Genomic DNA, 20,814 nt, shown 5'->3' with positions numbered 1-20,814 from the left:
AATGGTCAGTGCGTCCAGCGCATGGTCTAAAAGGGTTGTCTCTATCTCTTAATGAGTAATGGGTGTGTTTTGGGCTTTACGTGTAATAAACCAGAGTCTCATCTCCCATTCCCTTTAAAAGCTAGTTGCGCTCGTGGATTTGTGTGAAAGGGCCCTTAGTGTTTGCTGGTGTTACAAATAAAAAAGATAAAAATATAATTACAGAAATATTATTTTAATGTTAAACATTCAATTCCTGGCATTTCGTCTTCATCTACAGGGTGCTGCACACGACAGTATGCCTGTCAGATAGCCAACTCCATCTTTTCCTGCAGACTCAGCTTCCTGTCAAGCACATTGAGGACTGTGTGCAGGGTCACACCCCTTACACTGTGACAGAGGCCATTCTGAATTATGCTTCCTCCAACCTCGGCTGGGTCCAGGAGGAAGGGGCCGGGGCCCAAGAATTATGGCCCAGCCCTGTTCCATACGAATCTGTAGAGAGGTAAAAACTGGTCGCAATGACAAAACACATGATGTTGTAACATTAAGACCACTTATCTCCTAATGATATACTTCTCTTCGCAGTCCTGCTCCTCACCTCCCTTCATTACAAAGTCCAGGAGCTACATTGAGTGGACCTCCAAATGAACTTACAGACATTTCAGACTCTGAGTCGAGACTGAGTGACGCAGATCAGACTGCACATGACCTGAAGCAGGTTATTGACCATGAACCGCTGCCTCAAGAGGGAGAGAATTGCATTAAACTAGTAGTTGAAATCCACCCGAATCTTGTTGGTTCTGTAGAGGCTGAGGAAGAGGGTGGAAACATTGGATCAAATAAGGTCACCAAAGATCTACAAAGGTATGATTGTGAATATCCTGCCCCAGAGACAGACGGACTCCTTGAAGACGAGCCTCTGCAAGGAGATACAAGCAATGAAGAAGATCTTGATCAAGAAACGTCTGTTGGCGAAGATGTTGTTGACATTACCTCAGTAGATGGAGTCATTGAGGAAAGGACTCTTGGTGATGCTGGACTTGAACAGGACAGCACTGTGAGACAAACCCCTAAAGAGGACATTTATGAAGAAGATCCAAGAGTAAGGATCCATAGTAACGAAGTAACTCTGGATCTCAGTGCTGTTAAAGAAGACAATGCTGAGCATCACAGGGAGAAGGTACTTGAAAGCGCAGCTACAACTGTAGATGTTGCACACCATGATGCTTGTGAGGAGAACATGCCAGATACTAAAGATCATGATAAAGCAGAATTAACAGAGGACAATACGGTCCAAGAGAATGGAGTCAGTGATGAAGACTACAGCGAAGTTGCTGCAGTCCAGGAAGAGGCCATGAATGCGAATGTGGAGCATATAGGTGAGGTGAACAAGCTCAATGCAAAATGTCATCAGCCCGGCAGTGGAATTTTGATACTTGGGGGAATTGAGGAAGCAGTGAGCACGCAAACTGCCCCCGTGACAGAGACCGTGACAGAGACTGTCAGCAACCTTGATGCAAATACTGCTGATGTCAACAAGCTTGTTTTACAAGCCATAGAGATTGATTCAATGCAATGTCAGGAGACGGACAGTCATATAATAAGCACTACCCACCAACCAGATACTAACTAATTCCCATGGGAATTGGTACAGTCATAGACTGGACCCATTGTGTTCGAAGAGTCCTCCCACCAGCTCTCTCTCAGTCAACATCCAAGACATTCTTCTACTGTGATCTCATAGTGAGTGAGTGAATGTAGCTGTAAAGGGGGGAACACATCACGTTTTTTTGCATTGGTCCACTGTTGTTGTTTTTAGTTACGGACTGTTTACAGAAGATACACTGAATGATTAGACAGGCTGTGTTTTTCCCAACAAACAATGTGAACAAACTGCAAACTGGGGTTCAAATTGCACTTGCCACGAATAATTCTGAATCCATGGTAGCGAACGAGAAAGGGAACTGTACACAGAGAAGCATATAAATCACAATGGCACCTTGATTCTAATTTTCTCCATTCTAAATCAAAATAGTTTTGTGTTTGTATGATTGTAGCAACTTTACCGTCAAATGAGAATTACCACATGACATGCTGATCTATTTTAGCATTTTCAAAACCCAATTTTGACTGACTTGTCACTTTCTAAAGCACTTCCCTTTTTTCCCCAACGGTAAAAACTATGTTGCATGTTTGCTCTGGTGGAACTTTGGGGTAATTTAAGGAAAAGTTCACCCAAACATTTTAATTCCGTCATCATTTTCTCACCCTTGTGTTATTCCAAACCTAAAGGACGTTCTTTTGTGAAACACAAGAAGATATTTGGAAAAATGTCTGTTTTTCTGTCCAATGTTGTCATTTATTGTATTGACAAAAACCTTCAAAATATCATCTTTTGTTTTCCTTTTGAATAGAGAAAGTCATACAGGTTTGGAACTCCCATCAGGGTGAGTAAATGATGACAGAATTTACTACTATCTGTCCAGAATTAGTGTGGTTGTGGAGAGTGTGTCGTCTTTGGTATTTTATTTCCTATTTGCTTAATTTATGGTCAGAACACTAATTTCCATACAGAAACTTTATGCGCTAAGAAAAAACCCAGATACATTACAAATTACAGTGCACATTGTTTGCAATGGTAATGTACTTTATTTTCCTCTTCCTAACTTAATGTTGCACAAGGTTGTAAGTACGCTGCTCGTTGACTTGTTTGTCTATATTCTGCTGTGATGTTACAGTGAACAGAAACTCAAAAGGGACTTATTGTTGATTAACAGGAAAGAGAACTTCTTTATTTCCTTAAAAAAAGGTGATCTCTTGTCACACACAGGTGTTATTTGTTTTGCAGATCAGCACAGTAGATGATTAGGAATGCACAATAGCATTATTACAAAAAATTAAAGCTAAATTATAATTTGTATGTTTTTAAAGGTGTTTTTAGTTACATTTTTTAACAGTTTGAAGTTTTGCATTTTATTATTAGTTGTGTAGAGTGTAAGAACATTTTTGGCTTCACGCCACACAGAATGTGGTTTTACATTCATTTGAAGAGCCACCACTCCTATCAGGCTTGACTACATTCACATCACTCAATGTACGTTTGGATTCACCTATGTTTTTACTAACAGCAAACCAATAAAGACAAAGTGGCTAAAATGAAACTGAATTCCCTCTGATCCATGAGAAAACACATTGGAACAGCCATTCACTATACCAACCGATACCATTATATTTATTATTTACTGACCAAGTATGCGTGAATAGAGCCAAAGCATTTTCGACTAAAGCCTGGAGTACACTACATGACTTTTGCCCAGATTTTCAGTCTGGACAAACTGATGCTAGTTTCTGAAAGTCAGAGCCAGTCGCAGATTTGATTTGACCGATTTCATAGAAAAATTGTGTAATGTATGAGTTCAAAGTTTGATTCCATCCATTTGGAGGATATCAAACATGTTAGATCTTTCGAGCCGATTTTAGAACACATTGTTTTCATTTGTCACGCGTCTCATATAGCAACAAGGCACATGTTTCTCCGTTAGTTTGTTCTGTTTGTAATGACATGAAAGTCAGGTAGTGTGAGATCCTCACTCGTTTAGTTTTTCCTCTGTAACTATTTACACAGGTGCCAAATTAATGATATGTAGTGTATTCCAGCCCTAAAAGATGCCTTACAAAATACAAAATTAGTACTTTTATGTGAAATTATGTGAAAGCATGAATTGGATACAGTGGGTCAATGTTTTATTTCAAATACATTTTTTGTTTTTTTGTCAGTAATCCTGGGAATATGATTAATGGATTTGTTTGTGGTGGTGCTATCAATCAAGTGACGGAGTTAATATATTTTCAAAGTAATCAACAAAACAATACCATATTACTTTCTTAAATATTAATTTAAGTTATGCAGTCACAGTTATGGCAACAGTATTACCACAAGATGGAGACATGATATCAAACTAGGGAAAGGGAAAGCCAGCTGTTACGCAATTTATGACACTTACTGTAAATGTTGCTATGTTATATATTTTTAAAGTCATTTATATAAAAATCATATGATCAAATTAAACAAATGAATGAATGTAAGATGCATGCATAAATAAAATAAAATACATTTATAAAAGATGAAAGAAAAAAAAAATAGAGCTTGATTTCTGACCAGTTTTTAGAAAGCACAATCAAACAGTACTCAAAATCAGTATCTGTGTTAAAAAGGACCCCCAAGTTCCCCCTTAGAGGCCCCTGGGGGACCCCAGACCCTGATTTGAAAATCCCTGGTCTAGCTCACCATGAAACAGCAGGATACAAAAGTATTAAAACATCTTGCACATCTATAGTTTCCTGTTCCGCAGACTTAACTTTACACATCAGCATATTCTTAGTAAAGTAGTGTGGTTTTCTGGGAAATTGCACTCAATATTTGAACTAAGCTCTTCTCAGTGTATAAAATGACAGTGCTTTCAATATGTTGATAGGAACTAACACACTGACAAACAGTGCTGAGTTCAAGGCTGAGTCAACTGACCTCATTTGAGACTGTGACATCGGCAGGCAGGGTGGTTTGGCTGACAGCAGGGGACTGCAGACGGAATCATGGTGTAGTCAGCTGAAGATACCCTGTCTGTGGCGATGTCCCATAGCAGAGCCTCCCTCTCTCTCTCCACTTCCTTCAGGACAGATCTGTACTCTTCACTCTCGGGGTTCAGAGGGGTCTCTTCTGCCTCGTCCTGAGAGAGGTCAAATATCAGAGGGGGGTCGTGATACTGCTGTTGTCCACTTCCTCCACCACATGCCACTGATCCACCTGAGGGAGAACATTAGAACCACCATACCAACCAATACCAGTATATCAACAGAACAAAAAAAAAAAAAATGCCATAGTTTATACATGGGAGCAGCCAAAATAAGTTATTAATATACGATTTTTTGTTACATTTAAATAATGTTTTATACATTAAAGTTTTAATTGTTTACTTGTTTATCAATTTAAAAACGAATTTACTATTTAACTGTTATTGTTTACATTTAACTACATTTTAAATATATAAATTAAACTCTTTAAAATGTCTTATCAATTTTAAAAATGTGATTTATTTTTTCACTGTTACATTTAACTACATTTTTAAACATGAATGAAAGTTTAAAATATGTCTGTTTATATTTAGCAATTTTAAAATGTAACTTATTAATTTGTTATTTTAATGTTACATTTAATTGCATTTTTCAAATGATTTAGTTTGAAACTACTTAATAAAAAATATTTTATTATTTTTAAATATTAAATAAAAAGTTTATAATATCTATTTATCAATTTAAAAATGTAACAGTAAGCAATAAATTAATAAATCACAAAACAGCATTTTTATACAAATGAAATACTTAAAAAATGTCTATTTATTTATCAATTTAAAATGTATTAGTTTATTTTCCTTGAGATTGAGATAATGAGATTGAGAAATACTTCATATTTAACTACATTTTTAAGAATAAATTAATTCGTTTAAAATAAGAATGTGTCAAAACAAAAAACAAAATATATATATATATTTTATGAATTAATAAATTGATTCTTTCTTTTTTTTTCTCAATAAATAGAGACCTGTGATGTAAAAAGCCTTGTGATGTTTCAGCCTGACGGTTTGAAGGTCCCCGAACTGTCCTGCAGCGCCGCTGTTTGGGTGCATGAGACTCTGATAATGGGACCAAGAGTTTATTTTTAAAAAGCCAGTGAGAGCAAATTTCACAAGTTTTGTTTTGTTTTGGTCTGTAAAGTAAGTAGTGTGTCATCCAAACTGCCTGTACCCGATGCCCTTCATCAGAGTCGTTGAGCAGAATGTATGTTATATCAATGCCGTCATAGCGTCGATCCGAAGGTGGTTTCACACCAGCCAGGGAGAGGATGGTTGGGAAGATATCCAGACCACTAAGGATTAAAAGCTAATCATCATATGGTGAAAACAAACACAATCATGTTACACAACGTTCATAATCTTCCAGTACCTCAGCAGGGCACTGCTGGTGCTGTTGGGTTTGATCTTTTTAGGCCATGTGACCACTGTGGGAACTCTATGACCTCCTTCCCATGCGGTTCTCTTGGCTGAGCCACCACCTGCTCAAAAGAATGAAAACAGACTATAACATGATAATTCAATTAGTGTGTTTGTTATCTAAAACAACTGAAGACAAGGATGAATTCTGCACTCACAGAAAACTCTTGTAAATTTGTTCATTTGAATATCTGCTATTTATGATAGGTTAAAGGTATGACACCTTACAAAACCATAAAAAGCCATTTGTCATATATGGCAGCTTCTGCATTACCTCTGCTCGTTTGCCATTTTCCAACAAAAGGCCCAACATGCCCAGCAAACTGGCATTTCTGCTCCCATGGGCCATTGTCACCTTATTAGAAACGGATGCATTTCATAAATTTGCAAACAGAGCCTTTAGGAAAGCGACTAATCCCACTGAAAACATTGAGGGAAATATGTGCCAAATAACTCACCAGTGAACCATATCAATGTGTTTTCCAGCTGCTCAGTGCTGACCGCCTGCATGATTGTCCCCACCAATGAGTCCATGTCACTGAGGCTGGCAGTGTAAGGATCTTGCGTCGTAACGTTTAGGAAGGTGTTATGGAACAGTGGGACATGCATGTGAGCGAGAGCCACATACAGCAGGAACGGCTGCTGCTTAGAAATACTACAGACACATTAATACAAAACAAATAATATTATCCAAATTGTACAGTAACAGAAGACAAATCTTGTTACAGAGGCACAATTTTAGTGATACCCTTATGCCTATCAGCTGATATTAGAGTTGCATTTATTTGATCAGAAATACAGTAAAAATAATAATATTGTGAAATAATATTACAGTTTAAAATAGATGTTTTCTATTTATTAATATATTCTAAAATGTAATTTATTCTTATGATGGCGAAGCTGAATTTTTAGCAAAATTACACCAGCCTGTCACATTACATAATCCTTTAAAATCATTATATTTTTGTGAAAATCGTAATGTATTTTTTTCAGATTTCTTTGATGAATAGAAAGCTCACAATTTTGTAGTATTATAAATGACTTTACTCTCACTTTTTATCAATTGAATGCATCCTTGTTGAATAAAATGATTAATTCCTTTAAAAAAATCTTACTGACCCCAAACATGTGAACTGTAGTTTATTGTATCAGTTTCTACTGTATATTTATTTGTGCATGCTAATTTATTTTTTACAGTCTCTCATCATCCATTGCTCACTTAAATGTATTTAAAAACATGAATAATTTAATACCACTGTTAAATTGTCAATATAATTTATTGATTCAAACATATTTAAGTGATGAACTAAGCTAAGTGATATTGACTTTAAAACAGTTACAGGTCTCGATTCTCTTTGCAAGTGCACAGCTGAAATGATAAATAAATGAGACTTGGCTGCGCGCACCCCAACAGATGATAATCTATCCTTGGACTGTGTCAAAGGTCAACAATGCAACTTCCCCTGCCTAGCAAACTTGTTTACAGACCAGACCTTATATTGACTGATCAAAGTCCAGAAACAGTTGCCCCTGTGAGTAGCAAAACAGTTTTTATAATCCGTTTTTAATCAAGAATGTTTTTTTTTGTTTCACCATAAGTGCTGAGCCTAAAACCTGTACAAGACCTTTTTAATGTTTTACCAAGAAGTTCAAGAGGTTTAATAACAATATTAATATTAACAGTACAGAATAGAAAGCAATACTCATTATAAGTAATGCTCCGAAGCGCAATTTGCCAGGAAGTCAAACCACTGTGGAAATGAGCTCAGGTTGGTATCCAAATCAGAAATATATGACTTTCTGTATAGAATTGGAGTCAGAAGCAGTGAACATACCTGGCTGTAAATATCTGCTTGACTGCCACTTTGGCATATCTGTCTTTAAGGCTCCATGTATCCAAAGGTTGTTCAATTATTGTCTCATTTTCAAACAGAGGTAGTGCCACTTGAGTGTAGCATCCTTCATGCTTCCTGACGAGTGAACATTTGACATATTTCAGTAAAGCACGAGACATGTATGGCATCTGATGTGTGTTTTGACTTAATGATGACCTGGAAAGTAACACACACCTAGTAGTATATTGATTAAGGACGCAGGGAGGGCAGCTGGGAAGGTCGAGGCCTGGTTCATCAGTGCAGCCCATGTCATTACTATAAGGAATACCGAAGTAATAGTCAAAACCTGTAGTGTGAACACACAAAAGTAAGCATATCCTCATGAAATAACTCAAAAAAAATAAAAAATAAAATAAAATCTTTATCAAATTCCATGTCAAGAAATATCCAAGTTTCATGTCAAGAAATGTTATATATATATATATATATATATATATATACATACATACACACACACACATTCAGTGCCTTTAATTTTTTTTCACATTTTGTTATATTGCTGCCTTATGTTAAACTACTTTAAATAACTTTTTTTTTCACATCAATCTACACTCCATACACCACTATGACAAAGTAAAAAACTGATTTGTGACAACTTTGTAAATTTATTAAAAAGGAAAAACTGAAAAGTATTTGTATCCTTAACTCAGTGCTTAGTTGAAGCACCTTCACAACCTTTAAGCCTTTAAAGTATTTTTGGGTATGATGCGACAAGCTTTGCACATCTGCATTTGGTGATTTTCTGCTATTCTTCTCCTCAGATTCTCTCAAGCTCTGTCAGGTTGGACGGGGACCACCGGGTTTCTCCAGAGATGTGCGATTGGGTTCAAGCACAGGCTCTGGCTAGGCTACTCAAGGACATTCACCGAGTTGTCCATAAGCCACTCTTGCATTGTCTTAGCTGTGTGCTTAGGGTAATTGTCCTGTTGTAAGGTGAACCTTCTGTCCTGTCTGTCCTGATCGTGCAGGAGATGAGCAGTGTATGGTTCCCTCCATACATGATGCTTGGAACTGAAGTTCATCAGACCAGAGAATGTTGTTTCTCACAGTCTAAAAGAGTCCTTTAAGTGCTTTTCTGCAAATTCCAACTGTGTTTTCATGTGTCTTTCTTTGTTCCAAACTTCTTCCATTACGGATTATGAAGGCTACATGCTTCTGTGAACCTTCAATACAGATGCATTTTTTTTGTAGTCTTCCCCAGATCTGTGTATTGACACAATCCTGTCTCTGAGCTCTACCGGCAGTTCCTCAGTTGACCTCATGGAGTGGTTTTTGCTCTAATATGCATTTTCAGCTGTTAGACCTTTTATTGAGAAAGGTGTTTATTGGTGTTTGCCTTTCCAAATCAGTGAGTCAGTTCAATAATAATTTATGCTCAGGACTCAGGAGCATTCCAATTTCGCTTGTAGAGGTTACTAAAATTCAAATGAATGGGTAATTCATTTGAATTTTAGTAACATCTACAAGCGAAATTGGAATGCTCCTGAGTCCTGAGCATAAATTATTATTGAACTGACGAAAGTATTTAAAGGGAGGTTACATTATAAACATACATTTTAACATTAGATGTAAAATTTTGATGTTAAATCTACTATTGTTTTATACAGAATTGTTGTATTGTCTATACAGTATTTACTATGAGTAACTGTATTAAATTACGGAAAAATTAAGAGTAATCCCTTACTTTACTTTTTCAAGAGAAAAGTAATTAATTTACAGTAATTAATTACTTAGTAATGCATTACACCCAACACTGGGCCCAGAAAAGGGTATGAATACTATGCAATGTAATAATTTAAGTTTTTTATTTTTAATACATTTGCAAAGTTGTCACAAATCAGTTTTTTGCTTTGTCATAATGGTGTATGGAGTGTAGATTGATGTGAACAAAAAGTAATTTAAAGCAGTTTAACATAAGGCAGCAACATAAAAAAATGAGAAAAAATGAAGGGCTACAAATACTTTAGCAAGGCACTGTATGAATGTACATATATTTAAATGTATATATATATATATACACTGTAAAAAAAATTTACATCCCCAAGTCAAAAATTTCAAGTGACCGATAACATCAACATTTTTCAATTAGTCTGATGTATTATTTCTCATTGAGCCAATGTTAACAGACTATTGCAACAAGAATTTCACTTGGGCCAATTGAAAAATTTAGATGTTATCGGTCACTTGAAATTTTTGATTTGGGAGGGTTAGAATTTTTTTACAGTGTATATATATATTGTTTATTAATACATTTTTATTTAACAATAATTCATCTTTAAAAATATCATGCATAATTAAAACAGATTAAAATGGAATGAAAAAGGAACAAAATTGTACCTCTATGAACAGGATTGTAGGAACCATTGTGTCCAAGGTGCCATTTTCCTGTTTTAAAAGCAATAAATTATATTATAAGGCTCTTAATTGTGACCATTTGGTCGCATATGCTCCTGAAATTGAATCTGTGTGACCTAAAAATATATTTGGGAGGATTTGTGCGAGTGCAAATAAAAGTTGTGGTGCAACCTGTTTTCATTTCTCTAGAAAACGTTCGCAAATTACTGCACAGTGTATACCTTATGTGCGCTGATACGCGGTGGCTGGACCATCATTCTATCTAAAGTTACATAACCAATCAAACTTCACCCTTACGTTCTTAACTTCAAAGCAGATTTTAGATCGGTTAATAATAGCTATCAATCACTCCCACTCCTTCACTGCGCTCTGGGAGCTGACTACCGCACGGATTTTAAAAGGCTCATTTTACGTTTACTTGACTGACACGAACCTGAAAAACGCGTTTGGTGTGAACGGTTCCTTAGGAGAGAAGAGGAAACGAACGCTGACAGCTTTCTTTTGTAAGCCGTCACCTAAAGAGGTGGAACACGCCAATGCTGATGGTGAGGATGTTTTTTTATTTTTTTTTATTAATATTAATATTAATACATAGCTTATTTAGTATTATATAGCAATAAATGATTCATATCATAATAAATACTTTGCTTGTTTCGTTAATGGATGAATCAGCGTTTTTAGAACGAATCTCTTGAATGAATGATTGAATAACAAATACAGGTGCTCTAAGCGATGTTGGGTGACGTCACTTCTTGTTGATGTTCGAAGTATTGTCAAACAAAACGGAGGCTAGCTCGACCCTCCCTCCTCCTCATCCCGTCCCCTCCCCCTCCCTTCCGTGCTTCCTGAAACAGTCATGAACCATTTAGAAAAAACAAACTGGATTTACCCACCTGTCCAGCAAAAACGGAACCACCTGAATGTCAGATCGGAAGCCCTTCTGCCTGCGGAGTTCTCGCCACCTTTTGAACGCTTTTCCTATGTAAATTCGGGACTCCGCGTTCCTTCTCCTTTTCCCTATTCTTTGTTATTTGTTCATCAGAACGTCGTCTCTTTGGTCGTGTGTCGGCCATATCAAAATTCTCAAGAATATACTATTTTAACGTTAGTCGTTGTTAGGACATCTCTCCTCTAGCTAACTTCCCTCTTCATGCTTCTCTCTCCTCCACTCCCCACACCCCCCTTCATGTGCACGCGCACTAACCCCCCAACCCCCACCCCCAAATCATTCTTGTCGGTTATTGGCTGGAACACTGTTTGTTATGTTTCGTGGCCAAGGCTGGGCCAGTTTGTTTTTCTTGCCATTTGTGGAGCCTGGGCTGTCTAGAGAGACCGCATTTTTTTACAGTGTGTTCAGGGGACAGGCAGCTAGCGGATAGTGAGTAGATGTTTGCTGGATGTGACAAAAAATGTTTTGGCCTAAAAAACGCGTGACATCGCTTAGAGCACCTTTAAGTCACTTTTTCGTCACCTAGTGGAGTAACAATGTAATCGATACAATTGTTATTTGAAGCTTCATGTTACTTTCAAAAGGTGCTTTTTCTCTATTTTGATCGCTTGTGTAAACGTCAGTGTTTATATCCAAACTATAATCTTTAATTCTGGTTCCAATTCAATTTCTTCTGTGATACTAAAAATATTTGTAACACAGAAATAATATACATAATATACTGGGTCCTTAATTTTTGCTGGTGCTCCTAACTTGGGAGTGCTACCAAGTAAAAAAGTTAATTTCGAGCCCTGATATTAGCACTATAAATAAATGGAAAAGAAATATTACAACATATGAGTTCAGCTCGGAAGGCTTATTAGTTGCCATGGCTACAATGCAAATTTGTTAATCAGGAACTAATCTCAGCACAGTGTAGAGTTCATTGCTCCCAGGACATTAATAATGTTATTCTCGGCATGTTCTCAGAGTTTCTGTACTTACCGATCATTGCTGTATAATAACCTGCCTCATGCAGGAGCTGAGCAAATGTTGTCTCATTGAGTGGCAGTCCCGCGACTGACTGCACTGCAAAATTATGAGTGACCCCATTGCGCAGCCCGTGTCTGCCGGTCAGGAGGGCAGCGCGTGACGGTGAGCATGTGGAGGCAGGAGAGTGGAAGTCTGTGAATCTGCAAATCACAAGCACCCATAATGACAAAACTGAGGCATGCATAGCCAAATTATAATAACAACACTACCTTTTGCCCTTCAGCATTAATGAGTCCAGCCAGGGTGTTGGTGTGAAGTTATCAGGCCTGTTCACCCAGAGGTCCCCCCAACCAATGTCATCAGCTAAGATAATGATGAAATTGGGTCGTTCCTTCTCACCAGTTTTGTCCTCCTTTCTAATATGGCTTTTGATATGATGAACCAGTCCAAAGAACAGGAGCAGTGCACATAATCCAAACTGTGCCATTTTTAAATGCCAAATCTAAAAAAAAAAATTTAAAAAAATAAACAGTCATTTAAATTATCATATATTTGGCAGAGAAAAACTAATACTCTGATTGCTACTTCAAATTCTAATTTAAAAAAAGTAGTTTAAAACACAATGTGATTAATGAATCAGGCCAGTCCGAGAGGGGTTCTTTGGCAGGGTTATAATAGTGAAAAAAATTATATATATATATATATATATATATATATATATATATATATATATATATATATATATATATATATATATATATAAATCATTAGTTGAAATAAAATAAACATTAACTGAAATAAAATACTTAAAAAAAAAATTTATTTCAGCTTGTTGCCAAAGCACAATTTCTTATTTTCATTTAGTTTAATCTGATGTACTAAAATAGCTAAAACTTCAACTGAAATACAAAAATTATAAAAACTATATATTTTAGAAAATTATAATAAAAATTACAAAAAAAGAGAAAGAACTAAAATTTTAATTATAAAAATAAAAACTTAAGTATCAATGATACTAAAATAACAATGGTCAGCAGGGGTACCATTTGATCTCAAAATAATAGAAAAAAATTGTGAAAAATTAAAATATGCATTAAACAAAAATACAATACTATGTTACCTTCAATCAAAGTTATTATTAATATGTCATGTAGAGATATATGATACCATCATTAATAGTTATTTTAATGGCTTTGCCATGTAAAAAAATCAAAGTATGTAAATACATTAATAAGGTACTAGCCTATATGATTGATATCTTAAGTGTCTGATAGAATGTGTAATGTACCATGCTCTATCTTTCTATGCACTAGCCTAAGTGTTTCTCTAACTGGCAGAGACCCTTGAATCACATAAATGTACATCCATTAAATGTTATTAATGATATAGCCTAGTAGTCAAACTAACAGTACACTATAAAAAAGTAACATCTAAATTACCTAGTTTTATTCAAGTCAAAAATATGATATATTGAATCAACTTAAATAAAGTTATACCAACAAAATTAGTTTTTAAGGAGTAAATTAGGCAGAAATGGTTCTTTAATGTAGCAATTACAGGTTGCCACTTTTTCACAGCATAAAGCCCTCTGGATGTCTCTGAGTCTTTTCACAGTCGGGTTTGAGCAGATCTTATTGGCTTAATGTAACAAACTTTACCTAATACAAAAGTCCTTTTAAATCGTTCAGTACAGTTACTCATGCAGTTCCCACTTTACACTATAGTGGGGAAGAAGAGACAGAGGCACACAGCATGTTCCTTTGACATTCCAGCTCAAGGGAAAGGGGGGTTGCTGGTGTGGCGTTTCATTCAACATTGATTGTAAACCAATCCTCAACTTACTCAACAGCTGTAACCTCCCACCATAGAGGAGCTCAGTGTTTGAGAGCACCACATGGACTCACTCTTGGCAGTGGACACAACACAGCACAGCAGAAGATCAGCAACATTCCCCTCTCTCATAGGAACAGGTGAGTACTCTTTCTTGTTTTGGTTGTTAAATGTTATATCAATGGTTGAGTGAATCCTTCTACTAAACTCCTATTGACATTGGTCAGTTAAGTGCCCCACACAGGAATATACGAAGGAAGACACTATAGGACACACGTATGTGTTCTTTATCATCATAGGAACGACCACGTGACAAGGAACTGAGAAAACATGCAGGAGAATCTAACGGAGAAGCTGGTGGAAGATGGTTGGGGGGAAAAAATATGCTAACTCACAAAGTGATTTAGGAAAAACAAACAAAAGTGCTCAAACATGAAATAATAATTTTTAAATTAATTACACTTAATATATGTTTAATAAATGTTTATTTGGGACAATATCATACCACACAGGAGTTACAGCGGTAACGTTGTTGAGGAAGTTTAGCGGTCTAGTATTAACTTAGCTGTAACAACACTGGAAAGAAAGACTAAGACATGCAACAAACCTAAGCTTTAAACTGCATAGAAAGCTATATTATGACTTACTATAATATTATGAGACTCATTAAGGCTCACCTTACCTAGTGCTGAGCGATGACTTCATTGAAAGTTTTTCAAACGTTGTTCTGCTGCCTAGCGCATCAGTTTGTTGACACTCTCGAGTCCCGCCGCCCCTGTCGTGAGGTAACATCCCTCTGGAAACGCTACGCGCCTACCAGCGTTCCCACTGGGTGCCACTCAGTGTTGCCAGATGTAGGCTACGATCATTTTGACCTCTGTACGATGTACGATAAATAATGGGGAAAAAACACATAATGAACGATCATTTCAGAATTGTGTGACATCAAATTATGGTCGTTGTAATCATGTGGATTTTACGTCAACAGGTGTTGTGAGGAGAACGTGAACGTGGTATTACCATAGGGTTTTACTTGTCTTCCATCTAATCTCACGTCATGTCTTCTCGGCCAATCATCATGGAGAATGACTCTCTCATGAGCACAAGTTGATGTTCTTTTTGTATATTGTATACAATGTTGTATATCATTATGTAATCTCTGTATGTTTTGCAAGAAGAAGAAAAAAGTAAATAAAAAAAGTTAACGTAGGCCTACCTGCCGCAGCGCTTTAGGTCAGTTTTCTTTTCAAGCTGAGGTCGATAGTTTGGCAATAAAGTAATTTTCAGGTCGTGTCAAAAAGTTGTTGGTCTATAAATTGCTGTATTCTGTACGTTTGACTCGTGTACGATAATTTTCTTCAAAATACGATAATTTTGAGCTTCTGGCATGATACTTGGACATTTCCAATCTGGCAACACTGGCAGCATCCTAGTGACTAGTGAGGGTGTGTGTGTTCTTAGTCATTAGTTCTTAATTCTTAGTGTGTCCTAGTCCAGTCCTTCGGAGGCTTGGAGGCTAGAGTCCTTCTCAGCACTAAATGCTAGAATGAGACGGTCTATTAAGTGTACATGGCCATGTCACAAATGTTTCCACCACCACGGACTCACGACACAAAAATACTTTGCATCAAAAATCTTTATATCAACTGGCTTTCTATTATTGCAATGGTCAGTGGTCTCCTAGTGGCCTACATTATTGGCAGTTTAGTGTTAGAAGCCTAATAATTAATTTACACCCAAACAAAAGATAACGTTTATGCCTTCATCTCCAAAAACATAATATTTTGTCTTACATTTCATAATGCACATTTTGTAATGAATAGTACTGACTAGTTGTCCATCAGTTCTTTTTTGTGAATTGGAATGTGTGCAAAGGATTGTGGGTGATTGAAGGAAGTGAAGGATACTCTTGATGCATCCTTCAAAATGAGCTGAATGAAGGACGTGAAACAAAGGCTGCCTTCCAAGGATCCTTCAAACTGAGATGGCCTTTCAGCGGTGCTTGATGATGTGATAGCCGATCATTGCTGCCTTATAGGACGCAGCCTTCTGTTTGAGAACTAAGCACCCACTGTTCGCCGCTTTTCACAAAGTTTTGTTCTTTTTTTAAGACATGGTCGGTAAATTGAAGGTCTAGCCACGCCCTAAACCTACCCATGATCTAGCCTAAATTAGGTAAAGCTCCACCCATTAGGCCTACGTCTAGAGAGGGTGTGCAGGATGTCATTTGGTAGCCTGGCTCCACCCTCCTACGTACTTCCACTCAATTTTCATTTTCCTTAAGTAAGTCGTCTGGGTTTGCGCTATATTCGCCGGTTTTCTCTGGCCAATTTTTAACCGGTCCAATCAGCGAACATAGGGAGTGGCAGAGAATGATGACGTTAGCGATTGGTTATGGCAGATCCAGAGTGGCTCTGGGCAGATCCAATAGTTTTAAACTTCCACAGAGAACCCGCCTACAAGGAAGTTAACGCTTGTCAATGGGGAGTGGCCAGACTCTCTGTACAAATGAAATGTATGAGAGTCTGGTAGGACCAGGCTAGTCATTTGGCACCACTTGATAAAAATGTTTCACCTACCACAGGAGGTCAACATACATTTATAATATGATCTGTTTTTTATTTTCAATTCATTTTTGTATGTGATGCATTTTTAAACCCCGTTACCTAAATGTGGATCTACAGTGTCAAACTGATTTGTGCGATTGTGCCATTTTCTACCAATTTAGATGCAACATGGTTACAAGTAACAGATATGTCTTTAGCATATAGCACATAGTAGCTTATTATTTGTATACTATAGAATTTTTTACATTTACATTTACATTTAGTCATTTAGCAGACGCTTTTGTCCAAAGCCACTTACAAATTGGGACTAAATACGTATTTTAGTATTTGAATTTTTACATTAGCAGTTGTCTGAAATTTAAATTAAATATAAAATTTGTTCATAGAATTATCAATCATGTACATTTAAGTTAAGTTTTTCCATATATTGCTTGGTTGCATTGTGGACATGTCTCTTTATGAATGATGATAGATGTGTTTAAATACATTTTACTGGTGGATGTGAGTGGCTGTAAAAGTTGATAGACTTATAAACTTAATATAGTTTACATTTGTCTTTGTCACATTCACAGGTCATAGGTCAAAATGGCACAGTGGATTTTCCGACTGAAAGGTTGCCTTGGCTCTAAAGTGTACTCAGAGGTCCCAGATGGTGGTTGGGGTTGGATTGTGGCTGTGGCCTTTTTCCTGGTGGAGATGTTCACTTATGGGGTTATCAAAAGTTTTGGGATTTTCCTCAAGGACCTAATGAGTGATTTTGGGGAGAGCAACAGTCGAGTATCATGGATCATTTCAATATGTGTCTTTGTTATGACTTTCACAGGTAAAAACTTTCTAAGAATTTTAGAACTCCGCTTAGCTGCATGTTGACTCTTTATACAGTATGTGTTCATTTCTGTGACTTTGGCATCCATGTCTATGCCCCTGCAGCTCCTTTATCATCAGTGCTGAGTAATCGATTCGGCTTCCAGCCAGTTGTGATGTTTGGTGGATTTCTCATATCTCTGGGCACAATCTCAACTGCATTCACCAGCTCCATCAATCAGATGTACCTCAGTATTGGGATTGTGACTGGTAGGTAAAGCCTTGCACTATACATACACTATCGTTCAAAAGTTTAGGGTCAGCGTGATTTAAAAATAAATAAATTAATAGGCCTATTTTTATTCACCAAGGATGCATTAGACTGAACAAAAGTAAGAGTAAAAAGTACTGTATACTTTATAACGTTGCAAAATATATCTATTTCAAATAAATGCTGTTCTTTTGAACTTTCTATTCATTAAAGAACCATGGGAAAAATGTAAATGCAAAAATATTAAGCAGCACAGACCGTTTTCAACATTGATAATAAGGAATATTTTATGAGCACCTAATCAACATATTAGAATGATTTCTGAAGAATCATGTGACACTGAAGACGTCCTGCATCAGAAACAGATAGCATGTTCCATAGTTTAGCAATGTTTCTGAGGTTTCTAAGGCTGTTTTTGTAATATATTAAATATGATTTTCGAAAGACAAGTTGCTGTCTTATATAACACCCAGGTCTTTTACTGCGGAGGATGAAGTAACAGTACAACATCCTTCTAAATGCAAATTGTATTCTAAGAGATGTGTAGAGGTTTTTGGTCCAATAAGTAATACCTTAGTCTTATCTGAATTTAATAAAAGAAAATTACTGGTCATCCAATATTTAACACACTCTGTCAACTTGGATGACACGGCATAACAGTGGAAACTAGGAATGATCTAAAGTAAACCATCTTAATGCATGTCCCTGGTATTCAGGGACAGACATTAAGGTGGTTTAGATCATTCCTATCAGATGGTTTAGATCATTCCTATCAGACCGTTACCATTTTGATAAATGGGAAAAAATCGTCATAAGATAAGATAGCATAAGATAACGTCAGTAAATTATGGAGTGCCACAAGGGTCTGTGTTAGGCCCTCCGCTATTTTCAATATAAATGCTGCCACTTGGTAATATTATAAGAAAACATGGAATTACAGTAGTTTCCACTGTTATGCCGTGTTATCCAAGTTATTCAACAATAAAAATACAAAAATTAAACACAAATGTGATGTTATCTAAAGTCATTTTTCCTTATTAGTATGGTTGAATTGGATCATTGAAGGTCAGCAGACATTGGTTAATAAAGTGAGATTAAATAATTTAACATATTTAATTATTGCAGGCTTGCAAATTATTCTGAGTTTGCATTTCACTATTTTTATTCATTTTGAGGAATACTGAATCTGTTTTTGTGCAATATGCGTAAATGCATGCTCACATTTAGTCTAGAACTACAATAACCATCATGTTTACTCCCGATTTCTCTCAACATGAGAGGTGTCTGTAAATAAATGGAAAAACAAAGTAACTTGCGTTACTTATTTGAAAAAGTAACTCAGATATTTAGTTGTAAATTTAAAAGTAATGTGTTGCATTACTAGTTAAAAAAAGTAATCTTATTAGGTAACTTGCGTTACTTGTAACACGTTACCCCCAACACTGTTCATATCTGTTAGATGTTTATATTTAATATATTAGTACATAATATATAAGTACAACTAAACTTCTCCAGAACTGTCTGTAAATAAAGACATTTTACAATAAAAACGAATAATGTATATGTTTGATTGAAAAGATTGATTTACCAGCTATAAGCAAAATAAAGCATCTAATGATTTTCAGATGTCTTTTCCTCTCTGTAGGACTGGGGTACTGTTTGACATTTCTGCCAACCGTCACAATCTTGTCCCAGTACTTCAGCAGGCGTCGGTCTGTGGTTACAGCCATGGCCTCCACTGGAGAGTCATTTGCTATATTTGCTTTTGCTCCAGGTGAGGGCAGGCATGCTCAACTGCAAGATAATACCATCAAATATTATGTGTCATTATGTTAAAACAAGAGTTGTATAATTGTAACACAAAGAGTCGGTCATATTGTTTCCTTGTTTCTGCAGCGTTCACAGCTCTTAAGAACTGGATTGGCTGGAGGTACACAATGGTGGTGATTGGAACATTGCAGGGCATTGTTATTGTCTGTGGGGCTCTGCTCCGTCCCATAGTCATCAAACCAAAGTCTTCTCCAACAGAAACTGAGCAGAAGATCACATACTCTCTCCCTGAAGAACAAATGCAAGGTTCTGTGAGCTCTGGAGATTCAGGTGTACAGTCAGTTGATGAGCTGGAACGGGACCTCAAATCTGGGAAGGGACAGGGAGAAGCTGAACCACTTCAGATCCTCCCAAAACAACAGGACTTTACGAGTAAAGATAAGCTCTTGGATTTGACTGTGCTAAAAGAAGGTAGTTTTTTGTGTTATTCAGCCTTTGGTCTCTTTGCAACACTGGGCTTTTTTGCCCCACAGCTGTATGTGGTGGAGCTCAGCGCCAGTTTGGGTACCGATAGAGACAAGGCTGCCTATATGCTGTCAACAATGGCCATCGCTGAGATCTTTGGACGTCTCTCTATCGGATGGGTCCTGAACTGGGGGCACATCAGGAAGATATATGTACTTCTCGTATGCGTGTCACTGATGTGCTTAGTCCTGGTGTTGTTCACTGTGGTAAATGGCTTCTGGGGACTAACAGTGTGCAGTGTGCTTTATGGCTTCCTACTCGGGAACATTGCATCCACGCACATCCCAATGTTGGCCGAGGATGATGTCGTAGGGATCCAGAGGATGCCCTTAGCTGTAGGTGTCTACGTCTGTATTCAGAGCTTTGCAGGACTTGCTGGTCCACCATTAGGAGGTAAGAACAACTGGATTTCTTATTATCAATGTTGAAAACAGTTGTGCAGTTTTTTTTTTTTTTACTTTTGATCAATTTAATGCATCCTTGTTGAATAAAAGTATTAATTTCTCCCCAAAAAAATCTTACTGACCCCAAAGTCTTCAACAATAGTGTATATAAAATGCAAACCTAATCAAGCAACTTACTGCCTTTGCCCCCAAATATTCTAGGTGTCCTTGTGGATATTACAGAAAGGTACAGTGCTGCATTCTACTCCTGCGCTGCGGGAATGGGACTAGGTGCCATCTTCCTTGGGTTCGTACGTCCAGCTAAGACAGGTCATCTGTGTTCAAGGAGGGATTGTGGACAGAATAAACCCACAGTGGAGCAAGTGTCCAAAGACAAAGACAGGCCAGAGGAATTCCTAGAATTGGATATCCAAGATATTAAGTCTTGAGAAAAAGACATCCTT

The 20,814-nt window shown here is 36.9% G+C and overlaps 4 protein-coding genes across 6 annotated transcripts in view; 2 read left to right on the top strand and 2 right to left on the bottom strand.

Moving 5' to 3' along the window:
* The window catches only part of snx11 (sorting nexin 11), a 7,378-nt gene extending 4,235 nt beyond the window's left edge, over positions 1-3,143 (top strand). For both annotated transcript variants that reach the window (XM_082151181.1, XM_082151180.1), the window contains exons 6-7: positions 260-484; positions 568-3,143. In XM_082151181.1, the coding sequence (XP_082007307.1) occupies positions 260-484; positions 568-1,615 (1,273 nt within the window). In that variant the 3' untranslated portion in view covers positions 1,616-3,143. The remainder of the gene's footprint in view (positions 1-259; positions 485-567) is intronic.
* The window catches only part of LOC309484801 (protein king tubby), a 16,645-nt gene extending 12,111 nt beyond the window's left edge, over positions 1-4,534 (bottom strand). Inside the window, exon 1 of the mRNA XM_082151182.1 lies at positions 4,508-4,534. The gene's annotated coding sequence lies outside the window, so the exon portion shown is untranslated. The remainder of the gene's footprint in view (positions 1-4,507) is intronic.
* Positions 3,860-15,430, bottom strand: arsg (arylsulfatase G). 2 transcript variants are annotated; one of them, XM_082151184.1, is made up of 12 exons: positions 14,708-15,430; positions 12,470-12,702; positions 12,213-12,400; positions 10,262-10,309; positions 8,099-8,210; positions 7,865-7,999; positions 6,488-6,684; positions 6,304-6,384; positions 5,983-6,091; positions 5,785-5,905; positions 5,582-5,672; positions 3,860-4,786 (listed from the first exon to the last, which is right to left on the bottom strand). In XM_082151184.1, the coding sequence occupies exons 2-12, from the start codon at positions 12,685-12,687 to the stop codon at positions 4,509-4,511; spliced, it is 1,578 nt and encodes a 525-aa protein (XP_082007310.1). In that variant the 5' UTR covers positions 12,688-12,702; positions 14,708-15,430; the 3' UTR covers positions 3,860-4,508. The 2 variants fall into 2 exon arrangements, with proteins under 2 accessions (XP_082007310.1, XP_082007309.1); XM_082151183.1 differs by having other exon boundaries at positions 14,713-15,430.
* On the top strand, positions 10,357-20,814 carry slc16a6a (solute carrier family 16 member 6a). The gene is made up of 7 exons (XM_082151185.1): positions 10,357-10,824; positions 14,050-14,170; positions 17,170-17,420; positions 17,528-17,671; positions 19,318-19,446; positions 19,569-20,360; positions 20,573-20,814. The coding sequence occupies exons 3-7, from the start codon at positions 17,183-17,185 to the stop codon at positions 20,797-20,799; spliced, it is 1,530 nt and encodes a 509-aa protein (XP_082007311.1). The 5' UTR covers positions 10,357-10,824; positions 14,050-14,170; positions 17,170-17,182; the 3' UTR covers positions 20,800-20,814.

The sequence above is a fragment of the Leuciscus leuciscus genome, assembly GCF_965113295.1.
Source record: "Leuciscus leuciscus genome assembly, chromosome: 21".
NCBI classification, from domain to species: Eukaryota; Metazoa; Chordata; class Actinopteri; order Cypriniformes; family Leuciscidae; genus Leuciscus; species Leuciscus leuciscus.
The sequence above is the reverse complement of the archived record's forward strand: the minus strand, read 5'-3'. Positions and strand labels throughout refer to the sequence as shown.

What these genes read in the sequence shown, in the direction of transcription:
- arsg (XM_082151184.1), bottom strand. Translation starts at nt 12,687, where the DNA reads ATGGCACAGTTTGGATTATGTGCACTGCTCCTGTTCTTTGGACTGGTT. An exon ending in AAGCAGATATTTACAGCCAG is followed by an intron (nt 6,685 to 7,864) that starts GTATGTTCACTG and finishes ATGTGTCTGTAG; the next exon opens with TATTTCTAAGCAGCAGCCGT. An exon ending in CACATTGATATGGTTCACTG is followed by an intron (nt 6,385 to 6,487) that starts GTGAGTTATTTG and finishes GTTTCTAATAAG; the next exon opens with GTGACAATGGCCCATGGGAG.
- slc16a6a (XM_082151185.1), top strand. Translation starts at nt 17,183, where the DNA reads ATGGCACAGTGGATTTTCCGACTGAAAGGTTGCCTTGGCTCTAAAGTG. An exon ending in CAGTATTGGGATTGTGACTG is followed by an intron (nt 17,672 to 19,317) that starts GTAGGTAAAGCC and finishes TCCTCTCTGTAG; the next exon opens with GACTGGGGTACTGTTTGACA. An exon ending in TATATTTGCTTTTGCTCCAG is followed by an intron (nt 19,447 to 19,568) that starts GTGAGGGCAGGC and finishes TTGTTTCTGCAG; the next exon opens with CGTTCACAGCTCTTAAGAAC.